Here is a 16,752-nt window from a genome sequence, read left to right as displayed (position 1 = left end):
TTTTTCTCGTGAAATTTTGACTTGCGTCGAGTAAAATTACAACTTTTATTATAACACTGCCAAAATTCTTAGTTTTTCTTGTGAAATTGTGACCTTTTTCTTGTGAAACGCCAACTCATTTTTCACAACAAGTTTTTTTTATGTTTGCATAGTACGTATATATTATTAATGTTGTAAATACAAATCTATATATATATCTAGGAAGGGTGGTCCTAAAGATGTAGGCCTTTTTCAAGAAGGTAACAAACACATGAATGTATGTGTGTGTGTGTGTGTGTGTGTGTGTGTGTGTGTGTGTGTGTGTGTGTGTGTGTGTGTGTGTGTGTGTGTGTGTGTGTGTGTTGGAGGGGGGCACAGATGGAGCCAAACGTTGGTCAGTTGGGGCCAGAGTGAATGTGTGGATTGGGATTACGGGGGGGCTGTGTGCAGGGGAAAGGCTCTCGAGTGTGTTTCCTATTCAATCTTAAATCTTCTAAGACCTCCTCATCGCTTGTCGGTGCGGCACACTGAGATCTGATCTAATGCCGAGTGCCACATGAGAGTGGGTGTGCGCGTACTTGTGTGAGCTGTGACTCTTTGAAGAAGAGAGTGTGTGTGTGTGTGTGTGCGTGTGTGTGTGTGTGCGTGTGTGTGAGTGCGTGTGTGTGTGTGTGTGTGTGTGTGTGTGTGTGTGTGTGTGTGTGTGTGTGTGTGTGTGTGTGTGTGTGTGTGTGTGTGTGTGTGTGTGTGTGCGCGCACTCTCCTCCATCCCTGAAGAGTTGTTTGGGGTATTCTGCACAGGTTTGCGAGGTGAGCTCTCTGGGTTTAGCATTCAGATGTAATTAGCCGCCACAATGGCCTGGTTAAAGCTGGAATCCTCCGAGCTCCACTCTCTCTTTGATTGTGTGGGCCAGCTGTGGAGGAATGGCCATTATCTCCATGTGTTTGGCAGCATAATGGAACCCCCCCCCCCCTCTCGTACCCCCCCAGCACCTCACCCTCTTTGCTCCAGTTAGCCCAGCGTTTGGGTTCCCACAGGGGAGGAACACGGGCCGGTCAAACAAAGTGAAAGACACCCAAATAGTTATTTCTTACTTAGTATAGAAGGATAAAGATTTTATCAAAATATCTGGCTAGAGTAAAAAAAAATATTTTTATTGGTGTGTTTTCTTGTTCTGTTTTGGGTGTTCAATCATGAACGCTTGATAAATAGTTTGGGGACACTTACTGTATAGGTAGAAAAATGTAATCATTGACGCCATTTAATTAGTATTGATTCTCCATCGTTAAAACACTCTTGGATGCAGAACCAGAAGCTGGGCAAGCTGAGACTCAATAAAAAATATATTTATTAGGGCAATCAAACGATTAAAATATTTAGTCACCATTAATCGCGTTGGTAATAGTTAACTCGAAATTAATCTCAATATCCCAGATAGATATAATTAATAGGTGACCAGTGGTTCTCAACCTTTTTTCAGTGATGTACCCCCTGTGAACATTTTTTTAATTCAAGTACCCCTTAATCAGAGGAAAGCATTTTGGTTGAAAAAAAGAGATAAAGAAGTAAAATACAGCACTATGTCATCAGTTTCTGATTTATTAATTTGTATAACAGTGCAAAATATTGCTCATTTTTAGTGGTCTTTCTTAAACTATTTGGAAAAAAAGATATAAAAATAACTAAAAACTTGTTGAAAAATAAACAAGTGATTCAATTATAAATAAAGATTTCTACACATAGAAGTAATCATCAACTTAAAGATTTCTACACATAGAAGTAATCATCAACTTAAAGTGCCCTCTCTGGGGATCGTAATAGAGATCCATCTGGATTCATGAACTTAATTCTAAACATTTATTTTGTTGAAGTATTATTCAATAAATATATTTATAAAGGATTTTTGAATTGTTGCTATTTTTAGAATATTTTTTAAAAATCTCACGTACCCCTTGGCATACCTTCAAGTACCCCCAGGGGTACGCGTACCCCCATTTGAGAACCACTTCCCTAGACAGATATTTTTGAACTATTTAATACCACGACGGGACAATTACTTTTTCTTTGAACATTATCCTTTTCTAAAAGGCTCAACACAAAAAGGATATAAATACACTTTTAATGACAATTTTTTTTAAAAACCCTGCAAGTGTGTTGGTGTTTTGCCAGATTTTGCAGGAATACAACATTTGTATTCCTGCTGTGCCAGCACTTGCTTTCAGAGGAGGAGCTAAACTTCCATATTTATCAACCAATTTCCCACATTAATAACACAAAATGTGCATCGTTGCGAGAATGCTTTGATTGTCAAATATGTTTGGTTATGTAAAATGTGATATTTCCACCTGAATAAATGCTTCAGATATTCTGTACATTTTATGTTGTACAAGTTAATGATATTTGTTTTGCTGCATGACAATGTCTTAACCTTCTCCATTTATTGATCAAATGTAATATTCAGCCTGCTAAACATTCTGTAATTGAGGAGTATCAACCACAACATGTTACAAAAGAGTGTACACATTATTACAAAATGTCCCCCTTTACAATATGTACTAACATGTATTTAGGTAGAAATATCACAGATAACATTACAAAACATATTTGACTATTAAATCATGATCATAATGTAAGACATTTTTCATTTTGTTACTGTAGTGAAGGTATTGTTATTGTGAAACCAGAAATGTGTGATTAGTTTGAGAAAAGGTGTCTTGACGTGTTTTGCCGACAGGGCAAGAATAAATAATTAGAAAGACTTCCTGCCTCTGTCTTTCCTTTCTGCCGAGCTTTTACCCCATCTTACTAAACCAGTTAAGGTCATATTTGATGTTACGCGGAAGTGAAGCTCCTCCTCTTTGCAAGCTACAAAGCGCTCCAGTCCAGCGTGTTTTTGCTCCAATAATGTCGTCTCGCGGCGATCGAAGATAAAAATAGTCTTGTCTTGTCGGGAGAACGACTTGCCATGGCTTGTCCTCTTTTCTTTGTCCATTTCTGCCCGCTATTTTCCCTCTTGTGGCTCAACAGTAACTCAACGCTATTACGGAATGGACCGAGGGTCACATAGGAGTCAGGACGCATGCGCATTATTCGTGTGTGACAAAAAGTGTTGAGTTGAGTTTGTGTTTATTTGGAACATGCATGCATACAACATGATACATCACAATTTCCAGTTTCTCTATTCAACATGTTCGAAAAGGATTAGGAAGAAGCAGAGCTTATTTAATCCTACCCCTTTTCCTTTACAGTGCAGTTGTAAATTTTTTGTTGAATTCCTGCTCTCAATTTATTCACAATATACTCCATAAGTAATAACAATAAAAATAAATAAATAATAATTAGTGAAGTAAGTTATATTTCATATGGTGAGATAAATACGATTATCTAGAAAATGAATGGATGGATGAAATAAATTCAGAATGTTTATCATGATTCTTGTTCTTTGTACTTTGTAAGCACTTTAAGTTTGAAAAGTTTCTTGAAGTGGATCATATTAGTACATTGTTTGATTTCTTTGCTTAATCCATTCCATAATTTAATTCCACATGCTGATATACTGAAGGTCTTAAGTGTTGTACGTGCCTACAAATGTTTTGAATTACATTTTTCGCTAAGATTATATTTCTCCTCTTTTGTTGAGAAGAATGGTTGTATATTCTTGGGGAGCAGATTATAGTTTGCTTTGTGCATAATTTTAGCTGTTTGCAAATTCACTATGTCGTAGAATTTCAGTATTTTCGATTCAATAATTAAAGAGTGCCGTTAAAGGAAATAATAGTTAATGCATTATTATCGCGTTAACTTCAACAGCCCTAATATTTATATTACGTGTGTTTGTTGTGTGTAAGCAATGTTTTGACAGCACAGCCAGTCCTCTGACTCAAATTAGCGGCGACCTCTTCGTCTTGTAAGAGCAGGATTCGCATCGTTTATGCGTTATTAAGTCCCCTAATTGGGCGGCTGGTAGTTTGCATATTAGACCATTAGGCTAATATGTTTTGCTTCTCACTGCACACGCTCTCCCCCCCCCACCTCTCTCCTGCAAGAGCTCCCCCCCGGCGACACATTTGGTGATTCTCGGAATTACGCTCTAATCATAAAGCAGTGTTCTTTTGATCCGCCATAATTCCATGGCGTCGGCGCATCGTCGGCTTGATTTGATTTAACGTGTTTATTAATTAGCATGTCGTGCGAACAGTCCTCATTTGGCGTTTGTACATTTAGCCTTGATTGTTTTAGCCACGTGTCCTTTCTCACACCTCCTTCATCGGCTCTGACCTGTACTTTGTTCTTCTGGGTTCATTTATTTGTTTTGTTTTATATATGAAAACAAAAACATGTTTATTTGAACAAAAATAAAATACCGCACTCTTATGTGTTCCTGTAGGGGCCTCTGGAAAGCGGTGAGGCAACATCCATCCATCCATCCATTTTCTACCGCTTATTCCCTTCGGGGTCGCGGGGGGCGCTGGAGCCTATCTCAGCTACAATTGGGCGGAAGGCGGGGTACACCCTGGACAAGTCGCCACCTCATCACAGGGCCAACACAGATAGACAGACAACATTCACACTCACATTCACGTCCTTTGTAATAATTTTAGTTCATCTTAGCAGCATTCTTTACACCTTCATTTAAAAGCCCATAATTGCTCATTTGACGTAACCCTGTTTCGTCTCTACTCAGTAGCCTAGTGGTTAGAGTGTCCGCCCTGAGATCGGTAGGTTGTGAGTTCAAACCCCGGCCGAGTCATACCAAAGACTATAAAAATGGGACCCATTACCTCCCTGCTTGGCACTCAGCATCAAGGGTTGGAATTGGGGGTTAAATCACCAAAAATTATGTGTTTGACGTAACCCTGTTTCGTCTCTACTCAGTAGCCTAGTGGTTAGAGTGTCCGCCCTGAGATCGGTAGGTTGTGAGTTCAAACCCCGGCCGAGTCATACCAAAGACTATAAAAATGGGACCCATTACCTCCCTGCTTGGCACTCAGCATCAAGGGTTGGAATTGGGGGTTAAATCACCAAAAATTATGTGTTTGACGTAACCCTGTTTCGTCTCTACTCAGTAGCCTAGTGGTTAGAGTGTCCGCCCTGAGATCGGTAGGTTGTGAGTTCAAACCCCGGCCGAGTCATACCAAAGACTATAAAAATGGGACCCATTACCTCCCTGCTTGGCACTCAGCATCAAGGGTTGGAATTGGGGGTTAAATCACCAAAAATTATTCCCAGGCGCGGCCACCGCTGCTGCCCACTGCTCCCCTCACCTCCCAGGGGATGAACAAGGGGATGGGTCAAATGCAGAGGACAAATTTCACAACACCTAGTGTGTGTGTGACTATCATTGGTACTTTAACTTTAACTTTAACTTTAACTCAAAGGCTGTTTTTCCAAATCGACCGTACTATTTAAGTTTATATTGTAACCAAAGCTTTTCACTAAAAATACCGTTCCTAAAAACATTTGTTTTTTCATTGGGTTTCCCATTCTATTGTGTTTTGTTTACTTTTTTCGATGCATTTCAAATCAACATAGTAGTTTTGAATTGTATATTGAACACTTTTCTTCATTGTGGAATAAATCAAGTCCATCCCTCCATCTTATTTTTTTACCTTTTTGTAGAACTTTTGGACATGATTTTGGAATACAAACATGAAGATTAGTGTTTTCTGTTTATTGTTCATATACGTGATTATTCATATTTAATACAAATCTTTGCATAACTTGTACAATTTTATTTATACATTATGTCTAATTATAAACATAGTTGCACTACATTTTTGATGATTGCGTCATTTATACACACGCTCCTATAGCCAAAACTCCTTGGTTGCCAAGAGTAACAATTTCCCTTGTGGATCAATAAAGTTTGTCTAAGTCTAAGTCTAATACATTAAACCAGGGGGTACCCAAACTTTTTGACTCGGTAGCCGCATTGGGTTAAAAAAATGTGGCCAGGGGCTGGGCTGTATATATATATATATATATATATATATATATATATATATATATATATATATATATATATATATATATATATATATATATATATATATACATACATACATTCATTTTGTACCACTTATTCCCTTCGAGGTTGCAGGGGGCATATATATATATATATATATATATATATATATATATATATATATATATATATATATATATATATATATATATACGTTAGGTCAGGGAAACCTGCGAAACAGGCTTGTAGGGATGATATAGCCTCTGGGTTTTTTTCTGACCTAACGTATATTCCGCTCTACCCCGGTACTGAGCACTGTATAACGGATAAACCACAGAAACCTTGACTATATATATATATATATATATATATATATATATATATAAAAGTATATATATATATATATATATATATATATATTCTGAGCCCGATGATTTCACATTATCGATGGGAAAATGCATTTTTAGACAATATGATTTGCCTGAGCGGCGAGGAGACACCGAGAGTAACAAGCGGTATAAAACGGATTAGAAAGGACAGATTTTAAAAAAATAATATAATTTTTTTTTAAACTTGGGACTTCCCGCGGCCAGGATTTTGGGGACCCCTGCATTAAACCCTAATTTTTATCGCTGTTAATTGGTTCCGGGCCAGGCCCTGTTAATGAATTCTTATGAAGTAGGAATTTGTATTATACATAAATAAGTATGAAATAACACCCACATAGTCACTTTTACAAGCTGCAAACTTCTAAGCGCGATGTGGCGAGGGACGATTGTATTACGACACTCGCTATGCTGCAGTCAGCCCCAAAAACCCTAGCATGTTACAAAAGGAACATTAAAGAACAAAATTGGGCCACAATCTAAAACTTGTTTAGGGCCACTAAAAAGCCTCTTAATCTATAACAGTTTACCAAAAGACGCATATTAGTTTCATTTCGCTATTATTGCAGCCTTTTTAAAAACACAATTACTTAGCAGTCAAGACAGATCCTACAAACTTTCATTTTTTTATGTCTGTTTAGCCTGCTTAGCTCATGAAGTGTAACAGACTGTGACATATTAATCAACCATCTAAGGCAGTGGTGCTCAAACTTTTTTCACCTATACCACAGAAAACACTTGGCTCTCTAAGTCCCACCATAATAACCATTATTAAAATACAATAGCGCAGTAGGCTTAGGTGTTCATTAAAAACAAGGCAGATGTTTTATTTACCAAGTATGTTTAATATTTTTGGCCACTGTTACATTACACACAGTTTGAAAAGTAACACTGTGTTAACAGGAAAATAAAACACTGTCCTTTAATCAAGTGATTCTTTGGTGTACCACTACATGGAGGCCGCGCACCACTAATGACAGAGTCGAGTATAAAGAGAGTATGGCCAACTCGGTTTCCGGCGATCCCCTTAATCATTGGTCAAAAGGCACTCACATGACTACAGGGCGCCATGGCTGCTACTAACTTTGACGCTTCTCTGTTAGTTTTTTGAGGCTGTATAAAGGCCCTGTTGTGCAGCATGGGGCTGCTCCACCCGCGAGAATTGTGGAGAGCTTTTACATCGCTTTCCACACAACTCGGAAAGAAGACAAGTATGGGAAGTGAAGGTTCACATAAATATAGGAGCAGACGTTGTGCGAGGTAAACACATGACACAACGTCTGCGCTTTGTTCAGGACAGAACCCACAGAAGATAATACAAATAATAACAGAAGAAATTAACAAATTAAAGAGATGGCTTGACAAAAACAGACTATGTTTGAATCTCTGCAAAACTAAAAAAAAAAATGTTATTTGGTAACAGTTGAAGAGAAAGTGTAATAATAGATGATAAAATCAATTGAAAATCTCATTAAAAAATATACAACATAAAGTGGCATGAAATACATTAATGTGAATAAAGCAAAATATGCTCTAGACCAAAAATCACTCCATATTCTCTACTGCTCACAAGTGTAACAATATGTGATTTATTGGCCAGAAATATGGGGAAATGATTACTTAGTCACTTAGCATGTTACAAAAAAAGAACGATCAGTTAGAATAATACATGAGTGATACATACAGTGATTACAAATATATTGGAGGCAGCCACCACACTTGACATACTTCACACAAAAGTCACAACTTCTCTGTGATTGTTGGTCCAAAGCTAATGAAGATTATGACAAAATGAGGGCAAGAAGTTATTCTTTGGTCATTCCTTGTATTTTTTTTTACATTTATTAAGCTGTCGGGTGCGTGTTAAACACCGCCGGACTGTAGCAGCAGAGTGCGTCAAATTAGGCCTCAATATTATACTTTGACGGAATAAAATCATGTTTTATTGTAAGTTTATGAGCTGGAGTATGTTTAGAACTATATATAGACATAATATTTTGGTTTATTTTGTCAGAAAAACTTACGTCAAAACGACAGCAGTTGCATGCATCCAGACACAGCCGCACACATGCTTGGTAGCGGTCATGGCGCCTGTTGGCCTTATTCTCTTTATACACGACTGACTAGTGGTACACATACCTCGGTTTGATGTAAGGATGAGGAAGCTATCAATATATCGAGTCCCCAAACAGCATCTTGCTCAGGACCCCATTTAAACAACGCTGAGTGTAAAACAGAGGTGTCAAATTCATTTTAGATCGGGGGCCACGTGGAGAAAAATCTACTCCCAAGTGGTAAAATCACGGCACGATAAATTAAAAATAAAGACAACTTCAGATTGTTTTCTTTGTTTAAAAATAGAACAAGCACATTTTGAAAATTTACAAATCATAATGTTGTTGTTGGGGTTTTTTTTTTACACTTACATGTTGCGGTTAATAGTATTCTATCTTTATTTGTCGTTATTTATACTTTCTGAATAAATTATGTAATAATGTTCATCAGTCAACTCAATGGTGTTAATTTTCAATCTATCAAGATAAAAAAATAATATCAAAATCAAATTATAGGATGTTATTTATGTAGTTTAATCATTTTGCTCATCCATGTGGTTTATTTTTGTTACATTTGTAGCATCATCTACAAAGATACAAAGAATTGCTGTTGCGACATCTAGTGGACACATTTAAAACAGCGGTTTCTTTCATTAAAACATTTCGGCTTATTTTTATACTTAGCAAACTCATACTTAGCAAACCTGTTCGCGGGCCTGATCCGGCCTGCGGGCCTTACGTTTGAAACCCCTGGTGTAAAAGATTGAGTATTTACTTTAATTTTAAAAAACGGAATAAAAATAAACCTGTATAAACTTGAATTGGTCTCCTAGTCTGAATTAAACTACTGAAGTCCAAGAACATTTACACAATATACATTTGCATTTAATTTACTGACATGCACCTGTGTTTATGTGCACCTTTTTAAACCTGCAGTATGAGAACCTAAGGCGCTGTTTTTTGAAAATATGTCTCAATGGATTTCTAATTACAAGCACGACATTGTAGCATTAATTCTTGGGCGTGATTTTGTATGCGTGGTGCAGGTGGTCCTAATGTTGTGGCTGCTGGGTGTATTTCCAAAACAAATCCTGACATGGGAGCAAACTGCACCCCCTCTTTTTCCACGCCTTTTTTGTGTGTGTGCAGCTTAGTGAGACAACAGCATTCACGGCCGCTGCCTCCATCTCAAAGTTGAGCCAACAAGCATGTGGAGGAGGGCACCGTGTGGGCTGAGGGTCTCTATTCTCTTTGGCCCCTGGTTGCCCTCATACAACCCCCCCGCGGTCCCCCCACCCTTCTTGTTATTTGTCCCGGCGGGCCGAGAGCGCGGCCCCCGACGGGCCCTTTTGCAAGGGGAGCGAAAAGAAGAAGAGCGATTGCAGCTGTGACGTGGGCGTCGTTGTTCCATTCAGCGCCCTCGCCATGGCAACGGGGCAAAAGGCCCCTTGGAAGACTCTCTGGACAGGAGAGCCAGCTGGACGTCTCCTCCTCCAACATGGCGGAAAAACATCTCCACTATTTCATTTGAGGTGATTCAGAGTCATGTGGAAGTTGAATGCGCCATTTTGAAGGAAAAGCAGGACATTTGGAAATATCCATCAGTGTTGATTCAGTCGTTTACCGATAAATCACAGGTGTCACTCAGCACTTTGACACACGTTTTGGCACAATTTGCAATTTTTCTTCACTCTTGTAAGGCATTTTAAAATATGAGCAGTAACATATGTTAATATCTGCCGAGTTATGTCACTTGTTTGGATGATAGTGCTGAAAAGTAGACTGTAAGTGGGTGTCCAAGGTGCACACAGCCTGGGAGGCCTTCGCGGCCCACAGCTATTTTTTTGTTGGCTCGACGTATGTTTATAAAAGTATCTTTACTAAATACCGTATTTTTCGGACTATAAGTCGCAGTTTTTTTCATAGTTTGGCGGGGCTCCAGTGCGACTTATATATGTTTTTTTCATTCTTTATTATGCATTTTCGGCAGGTGCGACTTATACTCCGAAAAAAACGGTAATGCATATAATGTAAATAATGCTAAACGAATACTGCGTAGGCGGAAACAATGGAAATTATGATGTTTTAATGACATGCAGGCTGTGTTTTGATGCACAGAATATTGATTTAACTTGTTAGCATTTTGGATTTGTGTTACCATTTTTTCCCGGTTTGGGTTTTCAGTAAAGTTTGAACATTCCAGTGTCACAATCGTGGTTTGGGACCTGGGTTTTAAAATCACGGTGTAATTCATTTTGGGTCCAAGGAGGGAACAAAATGGAAAAAACAAAAGTGCTCGGCTTTTGTGTAAACACCTTTAATGTAGTTTTTTTGAATGAAAACAATTCCAAAATGTATTTCTTCAATAAGTAACAATATTTAATAGCTTTGAGTTCATTTATAGGAAAGCGCAAAAGTAAGAGTTTGATCGGTGTGAATTGTTTTTTTATTTTTGGAAATAGAATTTCCTTGATTTTTAATAGCTCCAGCTGGTTACTGCTTTTATTCACTTGTCTTTGAAAGACTGAGGGTTCCCAAACAAGGCAGACTGTAGAAGGTTTAGTGTTAACACATTCACACAATAAAGTACAGATGTGTGTCATGTGCTACTAAATTGCTGTGAACTTGATAAGGGGTTAGGGTTAAATAAGCTCGGCTTCTTCCTACTCCTTTTCGAACATGTTGCAAAGAGAAATATAAATGTGTCATCTATGTGTAATTGCAAAATAAATTCAAAACAACTTTCATTTCCAGGCTAAAGTGCACTAAGCCATGAGTGCAACTGCAGCGTGCAGGTTTATGACCAACACACACACTTCCTGTTGCTGCACTCAATGTGTACCGTACTGAAACCCTGATGATGTGCACCCCTAAGTAGTGTTGTCGTGCGTCAGTCAGGTGATCAGTCCAGTCAGCTGGAGAGGCTCCAGGACGGATGTGTTTACACTCTCCCTCATTTAGAGCTCCAGCGTGCTGCAGGACGCGGTAGTATCGTGGGGGGCAGAGTGATCGGGGGCTTGTGCACAATCTCCCGTGACCAATGAGCGGGGTGCTGTCAGGGGTAACTACATCTGTCAGCCACTCTCGGCCAATAAAGAGAGGAGCGAGGCGGACCACAGGTGCGCGCCGCTGCGTCCCTTTGGCACGGCGCCCCGGAGATGCTGGAGAGAGACGCGCGGCTGCCCTGTGGCGCGCACCTCTTCCCGTCCGCGGCAGCCTCCTTTTGACTCGCGGTGATGGCCACCGCCACGTCGAACCACTTCGGCGTCCACGGCGCCCCTGGCAGCGCGCCGCAGCCTCCGCCGCCGCCGCCGCCGCATACGGAATCCGGCAGCATGCAGCAACAGCAGCAGCAGCAGCAGCAGCAGCAGCAGCAGCACGCGTACAGGGACGCGCACGCCCTCCTCCAGAGCGACGTATACGGCGGCTTGGCGGGCGGCGCGCACCCGCTCAGCCACGCGCACCAGTGGATCGCGGCGCTGTCTCACGGGGACGGCGGGGCGACGTGGCCCCCCAGCCCCCTCGGCGAGCAGGACGTCAAGCCGGTGCTCCAGGACGCCGACCGCGAGGACTCCGGCGGCGACGCACATCCCCACGCCGCGCATCACGACGCCAGAGCATGGCGCACCGGCAGCGCCGCCTCCACGCACATCCCCGCCATGGCGACGTCTGAGGGCCAGGGGCTGCTCTACGCCCAGTCCGGCTTCGGCATGATGCCCGGGGGGGAGCAAGGGGGAATGCACCACCACGCACACCCGCACCACCACCACCCCCTGCGGGACGAGGAGCACCACAGCCACAGCCCGCACCTCAGCGATCACGGGGGAGGGCCGGGGAGCCACCAGCCGCCGCCGCCGCCGCCTCCGCCACACGGGGGTCACCAGGACCACTCCGACGAGGACACGCCGACCTCGGACGAGCTGGAGCAGTTCGCCAAGCAGTTCAAGCAGCGGCGCATCAAGCTGGGCTTCACCCAGGCGGACGTGGGCTTGGCCCTGGGGACCCTCTACGGGAACGTCTTCTCGCAGACCACCATCTGCCGCTTCGAGGCGCTGCAGCTGAGCTTCAAGAACATGTGCAAGCTGAAGCCGCTGCTGAACAAGTGGCTGGAGGAGGCCGACTCCACCTCGGGCAGCCCCACCAGCCTGGACAAGATCGCCGCGCAGGGCCGGAAGAGGAAAAAGAGGACCTCCATCGAGGTGGGCGTCAAGGGGGCCCTGGAGAGCCACTTCCTCAAGTGTCCCAAGCCCGGGGCGGCGGAGATCAACTCGCTGGCGGACAGCCTGCAGCTGGAGAAGGAGGTGGTGCGGGTCTGGTTCTGCAACAGGAGGCAGAAGGAGAAGAGGATGACGCCCGCCGGGGGGCAACTAGCAGGGGGGGAGGACATGTACGGGGACAGCCCCCCTCACCACGGAGCACAGACCCCCGTGCAGTGACCACCAGTCCCCCCCTGGACCTTGCAGGCAACCATTGCAAACATCACATGGGATTTACACACAGCAGGCACTGGTGGAGCTTCTTCACGCTGCGGAACTCGCGGCGACTATTATGGGATGTATTCGGGATGTGGCTGCTGTGGGGCCGACGAGAAAAACACGTCCCCCCCTCCTGTGTCCGTGTCTGCGTGTACGCACAGGTGCAGGCAGGTGCGTCATTTGTGCCAAATGCTGTGAAATGTGGACTGGGGAGTCTTCGTGTGCATGAGCCGCAGTGAGTGAGTGGGGGGGGTAAAAACACGCCATCTTTCCGTGGAACAATAGCAACAGGGGTTCCACGCCGACAGAAACGTGACATTTCAAGCCAGCAAAAAAACACGATCATCAATATTGTTGATATTATGATTATTGGGCAGGTCTCATATTCTTATCGGTAGTGACATCATTCCTCTTCTTATATTATCACGAATATTATTTAGAGGTCAAATTAGTTAAACAATTGAATTCAAGTGCTTTGAAAATAAATATGAAAATCATTTTTGCTATTTACAGCACATTTGTACAAAAAAAAACAATCTTTATAAAAAAAATTATTTAATAATAATAATAATAATAATTGAGAGCTATTATTGCTTCACTTTAGAGCTTTTTCTGTGCAGTGTGTTTTTGCCGTTTGTTATTTCCGTACTTTTCCAGGAATAAAAAAAAAAATCCAATTTTGCCTTCCTCTCCCATGAAGATGGAGGACATTAAGTTAAAAAATAAAACAGATGATATTGATAAAAAAAAAAAGAATTACAAAAAAAGAAGGAAATGTGTCCGCCTGGTATACCAGCTCTAAATGACTCATACATTCACCCAGACTATTTGTGGGATGTAACTCAGCTCTTTTCCTTTTCTTTTCTTTTGTATACGCATTGTTTTTGTATGTTTCTCTTGTCAGTCTGTGCCAACACACACACACACACACACACACACACACACACACACACACACACACACACACACACACACACACACACACACACACACACACACACATTTCCATACACACATTACACACACACACACACTTTCTTGTGCTACTGTGACCAATAATCTTATCTGATGAGGTTATATGAAGACTGGTTGAGGCTTCATTTTCCTGCTAAAATTGTGGAGAAAACCAGAAACTCAAACGCAGCCTGAGGGTGTGGATTATATACTGTGACAATTTCAAGTGTTTTCATTTGAAATGTGCATCACAAAATATGCACAACAAGCTCTCTGAATGTAAAATTACGACTAAATACTTACAGGAATGTTTTATATCAATATTATTCATGATGATAATAATGGTTTTCCCCCCAACAGGCCCAGCTGAATTTGAGTTTCTCTGTGGGTAAACGAATACAAAACCAAAACAAAAACACTGTCGACCTGAAATCTGTGACAAGGAAAACAAATCAACGATTGCACAATTTCTATACATGCTTTTTTGTCATTAAATGCTATTTGTTTTCTATGACACTTCAGTATTTGTATGATTATTAACAACCTGAAGGGAAACTGCTGCTGAATGATGTATATTTTAAAATGTTGTATTTTAATTAACACTTTTCGGGGAACCCTCTTTTAATTTAGATTATTATGGAAACTATTGATATTCTAATTAGCGTGTGGTTGCTTGTCAACTAATACGGATTTATTTTTACTTCTAAAATAAATAAATAAAATACTAATACGAAAGGAAAATAAAGATGAAAAACAAATAGTAAGATTTGAAATGGTTATAATAAACAAAACCAATTTTTTTCTAAAAGCTCCAAAAATCGAATTCTGGTGACGTCGATGACGCGTTTGATGAAGTGCAGTGGTAACTGGCGACTAAAGGAAATTAAGATATTTGAACATGTTTAAAATCAGTTAAGTGACAAAAAGTTGGAAGGTGGCCAACCAGAGGCGCACCTTGTAGGGATATAACATTACGTCATAGTTCAAAGGCAGTGCAACGCAGTCAGCGGGGTAAGAGAGGCATCTGGCGGATAAAAGTGGTACTACAACTGTCGTGTTGTCCCCATACTTTTTAAATGACATGACGTCATTCTCTATGCGCACAAAAAATTGTGTTTGACTGCTACAGAAACACAAAATATTTAGGATCTACTAATAAGAAGTACATTATATGAAAAAAGTACTTCAATACCATATTTATTATATAGTTTTACTTTGTAATCCGTGGCTGGATGTGCATTGAAGTACGAGTCTTTTTGAGTACACGATCAAGAGTAAAATATCCCACTTATATTTAATGATTTATCTCTACATACATTCATAACAATACATCATGTTTCCTTATGTACACTTGATGCACACACACACACACACACACAAGACATGATGTAATATGGCTATAGTCTGTGACCTCATATTGCTCCAGGGACGTCCACCTGTTGATTTAAAGTACTAAAAGGGAAGTTGGTCTTTTTGGGGTGAAACACTGATGCACAGCGATAAAGGACGTAATAAAGTAAGGAGAATATTGCACTTTTCTACAATGTCGTTTAAAAATAATAACACTATAATAGAGCAAGTGAAGCAATACAACAAAAATAACTGCATGCTGGCACTAAACATAAAATATAAAAATACAAATTGGAAAAATAATCATAATAAATAACCTCAATATGATCAAATATAACATACACAATAGAAATAAAATATAAAACGATTCCCCCACACATGAGGCCTAATGTGAATAATGCTGGCACAAGGCAATAACAAGCCTGACCTCCATCCATCCATCCATTTTCTACCGCTTATTCCCTTTTGGGGTCGCGGGGGGCGCTGGAGCCTATCTCAGCTACAATCGGGCGGAAGGCGGGGTACACCCTGGACAAGTCGCCACCTCATCACAGGGCCAACACAGATAGACAGACAACATTCACACTCACATCCACACACTAGGGCCAATTTAGTGTTGCCAATCAACTTATCCCCAGGTGCATGTCTTTGGAGGTGGGAGGAAGCCGGAGTACCCGGAGGGAACCCACGCAGTCACGGGGAGGACATGCAAACTCCACACAGAAAGTTCCCGAGCCCGGGATTGAACCCAAGACTAATCAGGACCTTCGTATTGTGAGGCAGATGCACTAACCCCTCTGCCACCGTGAAGCCTGACCTATGAAACCATAATAACAATAAAAGAGAAGAATATAGGACACCTCATTAATGTCGTTCCACTCATTTGGCTGCAGTCATGTCACATTCACATGCATTAAAGAGCCTTCATTTGTTAACTGGAGGGGGAAATTGTGAGGAAAAATACACAATATGTTTTGAGGGGGTGAAAAAATGCACGTCAAGTGTCGCTGTCCATGAAACCTGAACAGACCTTTAACAAGGCCGTTTATTGACCTCTGACCTTTGCTTTACGCTACACGTGCGTCTGCTGAACGACAAACGCGCACAACAAGAAGCGTGTTTGTGTGAGAAGGGAAAAAGGGTCGGGGCCTAAATCAGCAGCGAAATAACAATGACATATTGAAGTGTTTTGTTGCTCAGTAACATGAAACATTGTTCCACACGCCGCATGCCATTCATCTAAGAGGGTCCAAGGGGGCGAGCCACATGTATCATAATAAAGATGGACGGCTCACAGAAAATTGTAACAGCAAGGGACAAGCAGTAGAAAATGGATGGTTGGATTATTATACATAGAAATATGTACTGTATGTACCTCTATGTATGACACAAACTTGTGTTTTCACTGTGATGCTGCAGGGGGCGCTGTTACCGCTCTAAATAACTAGACCAGCACTCAGGGGGCAAACACCTTAGTCAAGGCCAAATATGTAACCCTGAAACATTGATGCTTTATGACACGGTGGTAGTTTGATTCATAAATAAATTTAAAACATTTTTATAAAACTAATTGAGGAAATTAGTCAGA

General features: G+C 41.2%; 2 protein-coding genes across 2 annotated transcripts in view; one reads left to right on the top strand and one right to left on the bottom strand.

The window, feature by feature from the left end:
• The first annotated feature begins 11,494 nt into the window (after window positions 1-11,494).
• On the top strand, window positions 11,495-13,856 carry pou3f2a (POU class 3 homeobox 2a). Its single transcript, XM_061929082.2, has one exon. It carries the CDS (start codon window positions 11,622-11,624, stop codon window positions 12,819-12,821), a length of 1,200 nt encoding a protein of 399 aa, XP_061785066.2. The 5' UTR covers window positions 11,495-11,621; the 3' UTR covers window positions 12,822-13,856.
• Window positions 13,857-16,166: 2,310 nt separating this feature from the next.
• Window positions 16,167-16,752, bottom strand: part of faxca (failed axon connections homolog, metaxin like GST domain containing a) — a 22,925-nt gene continuing 22,339 nt past the window's right edge. Inside the window, exon 6 of the mRNA XM_061929081.2 lies at window positions 16,167-16,752. This exon is cut by the window's right edge and continues 804 nt beyond it. The gene's annotated coding sequence lies outside the window, so the exon portion shown is untranslated.

Source organism: Nerophis lumbriciformis, linkage group LG34 (assembly GCF_033978685.3).
Source record: "Nerophis lumbriciformis linkage group LG34, RoL_Nlum_v2.1, whole genome shotgun sequence".
Lineage (NCBI taxonomy): Eukaryota > Metazoa > Chordata > Actinopteri > Syngnathiformes > Syngnathidae > Nerophis > Nerophis lumbriciformis.
Note: the sequence above shows the minus strand (reverse complement) of the source record. Positions and strands in the feature narration are given on the sequence as shown.

Bases quoted from the DNA above. Each gene is read 5' to 3' on its own strand.
- pou3f2a (XM_061929082.2), top strand. From the start codon at position 11,622: ATGGCCACCGCCACGTCGAACCACTTCGGCGTCCACGGCGCCCCTGGC.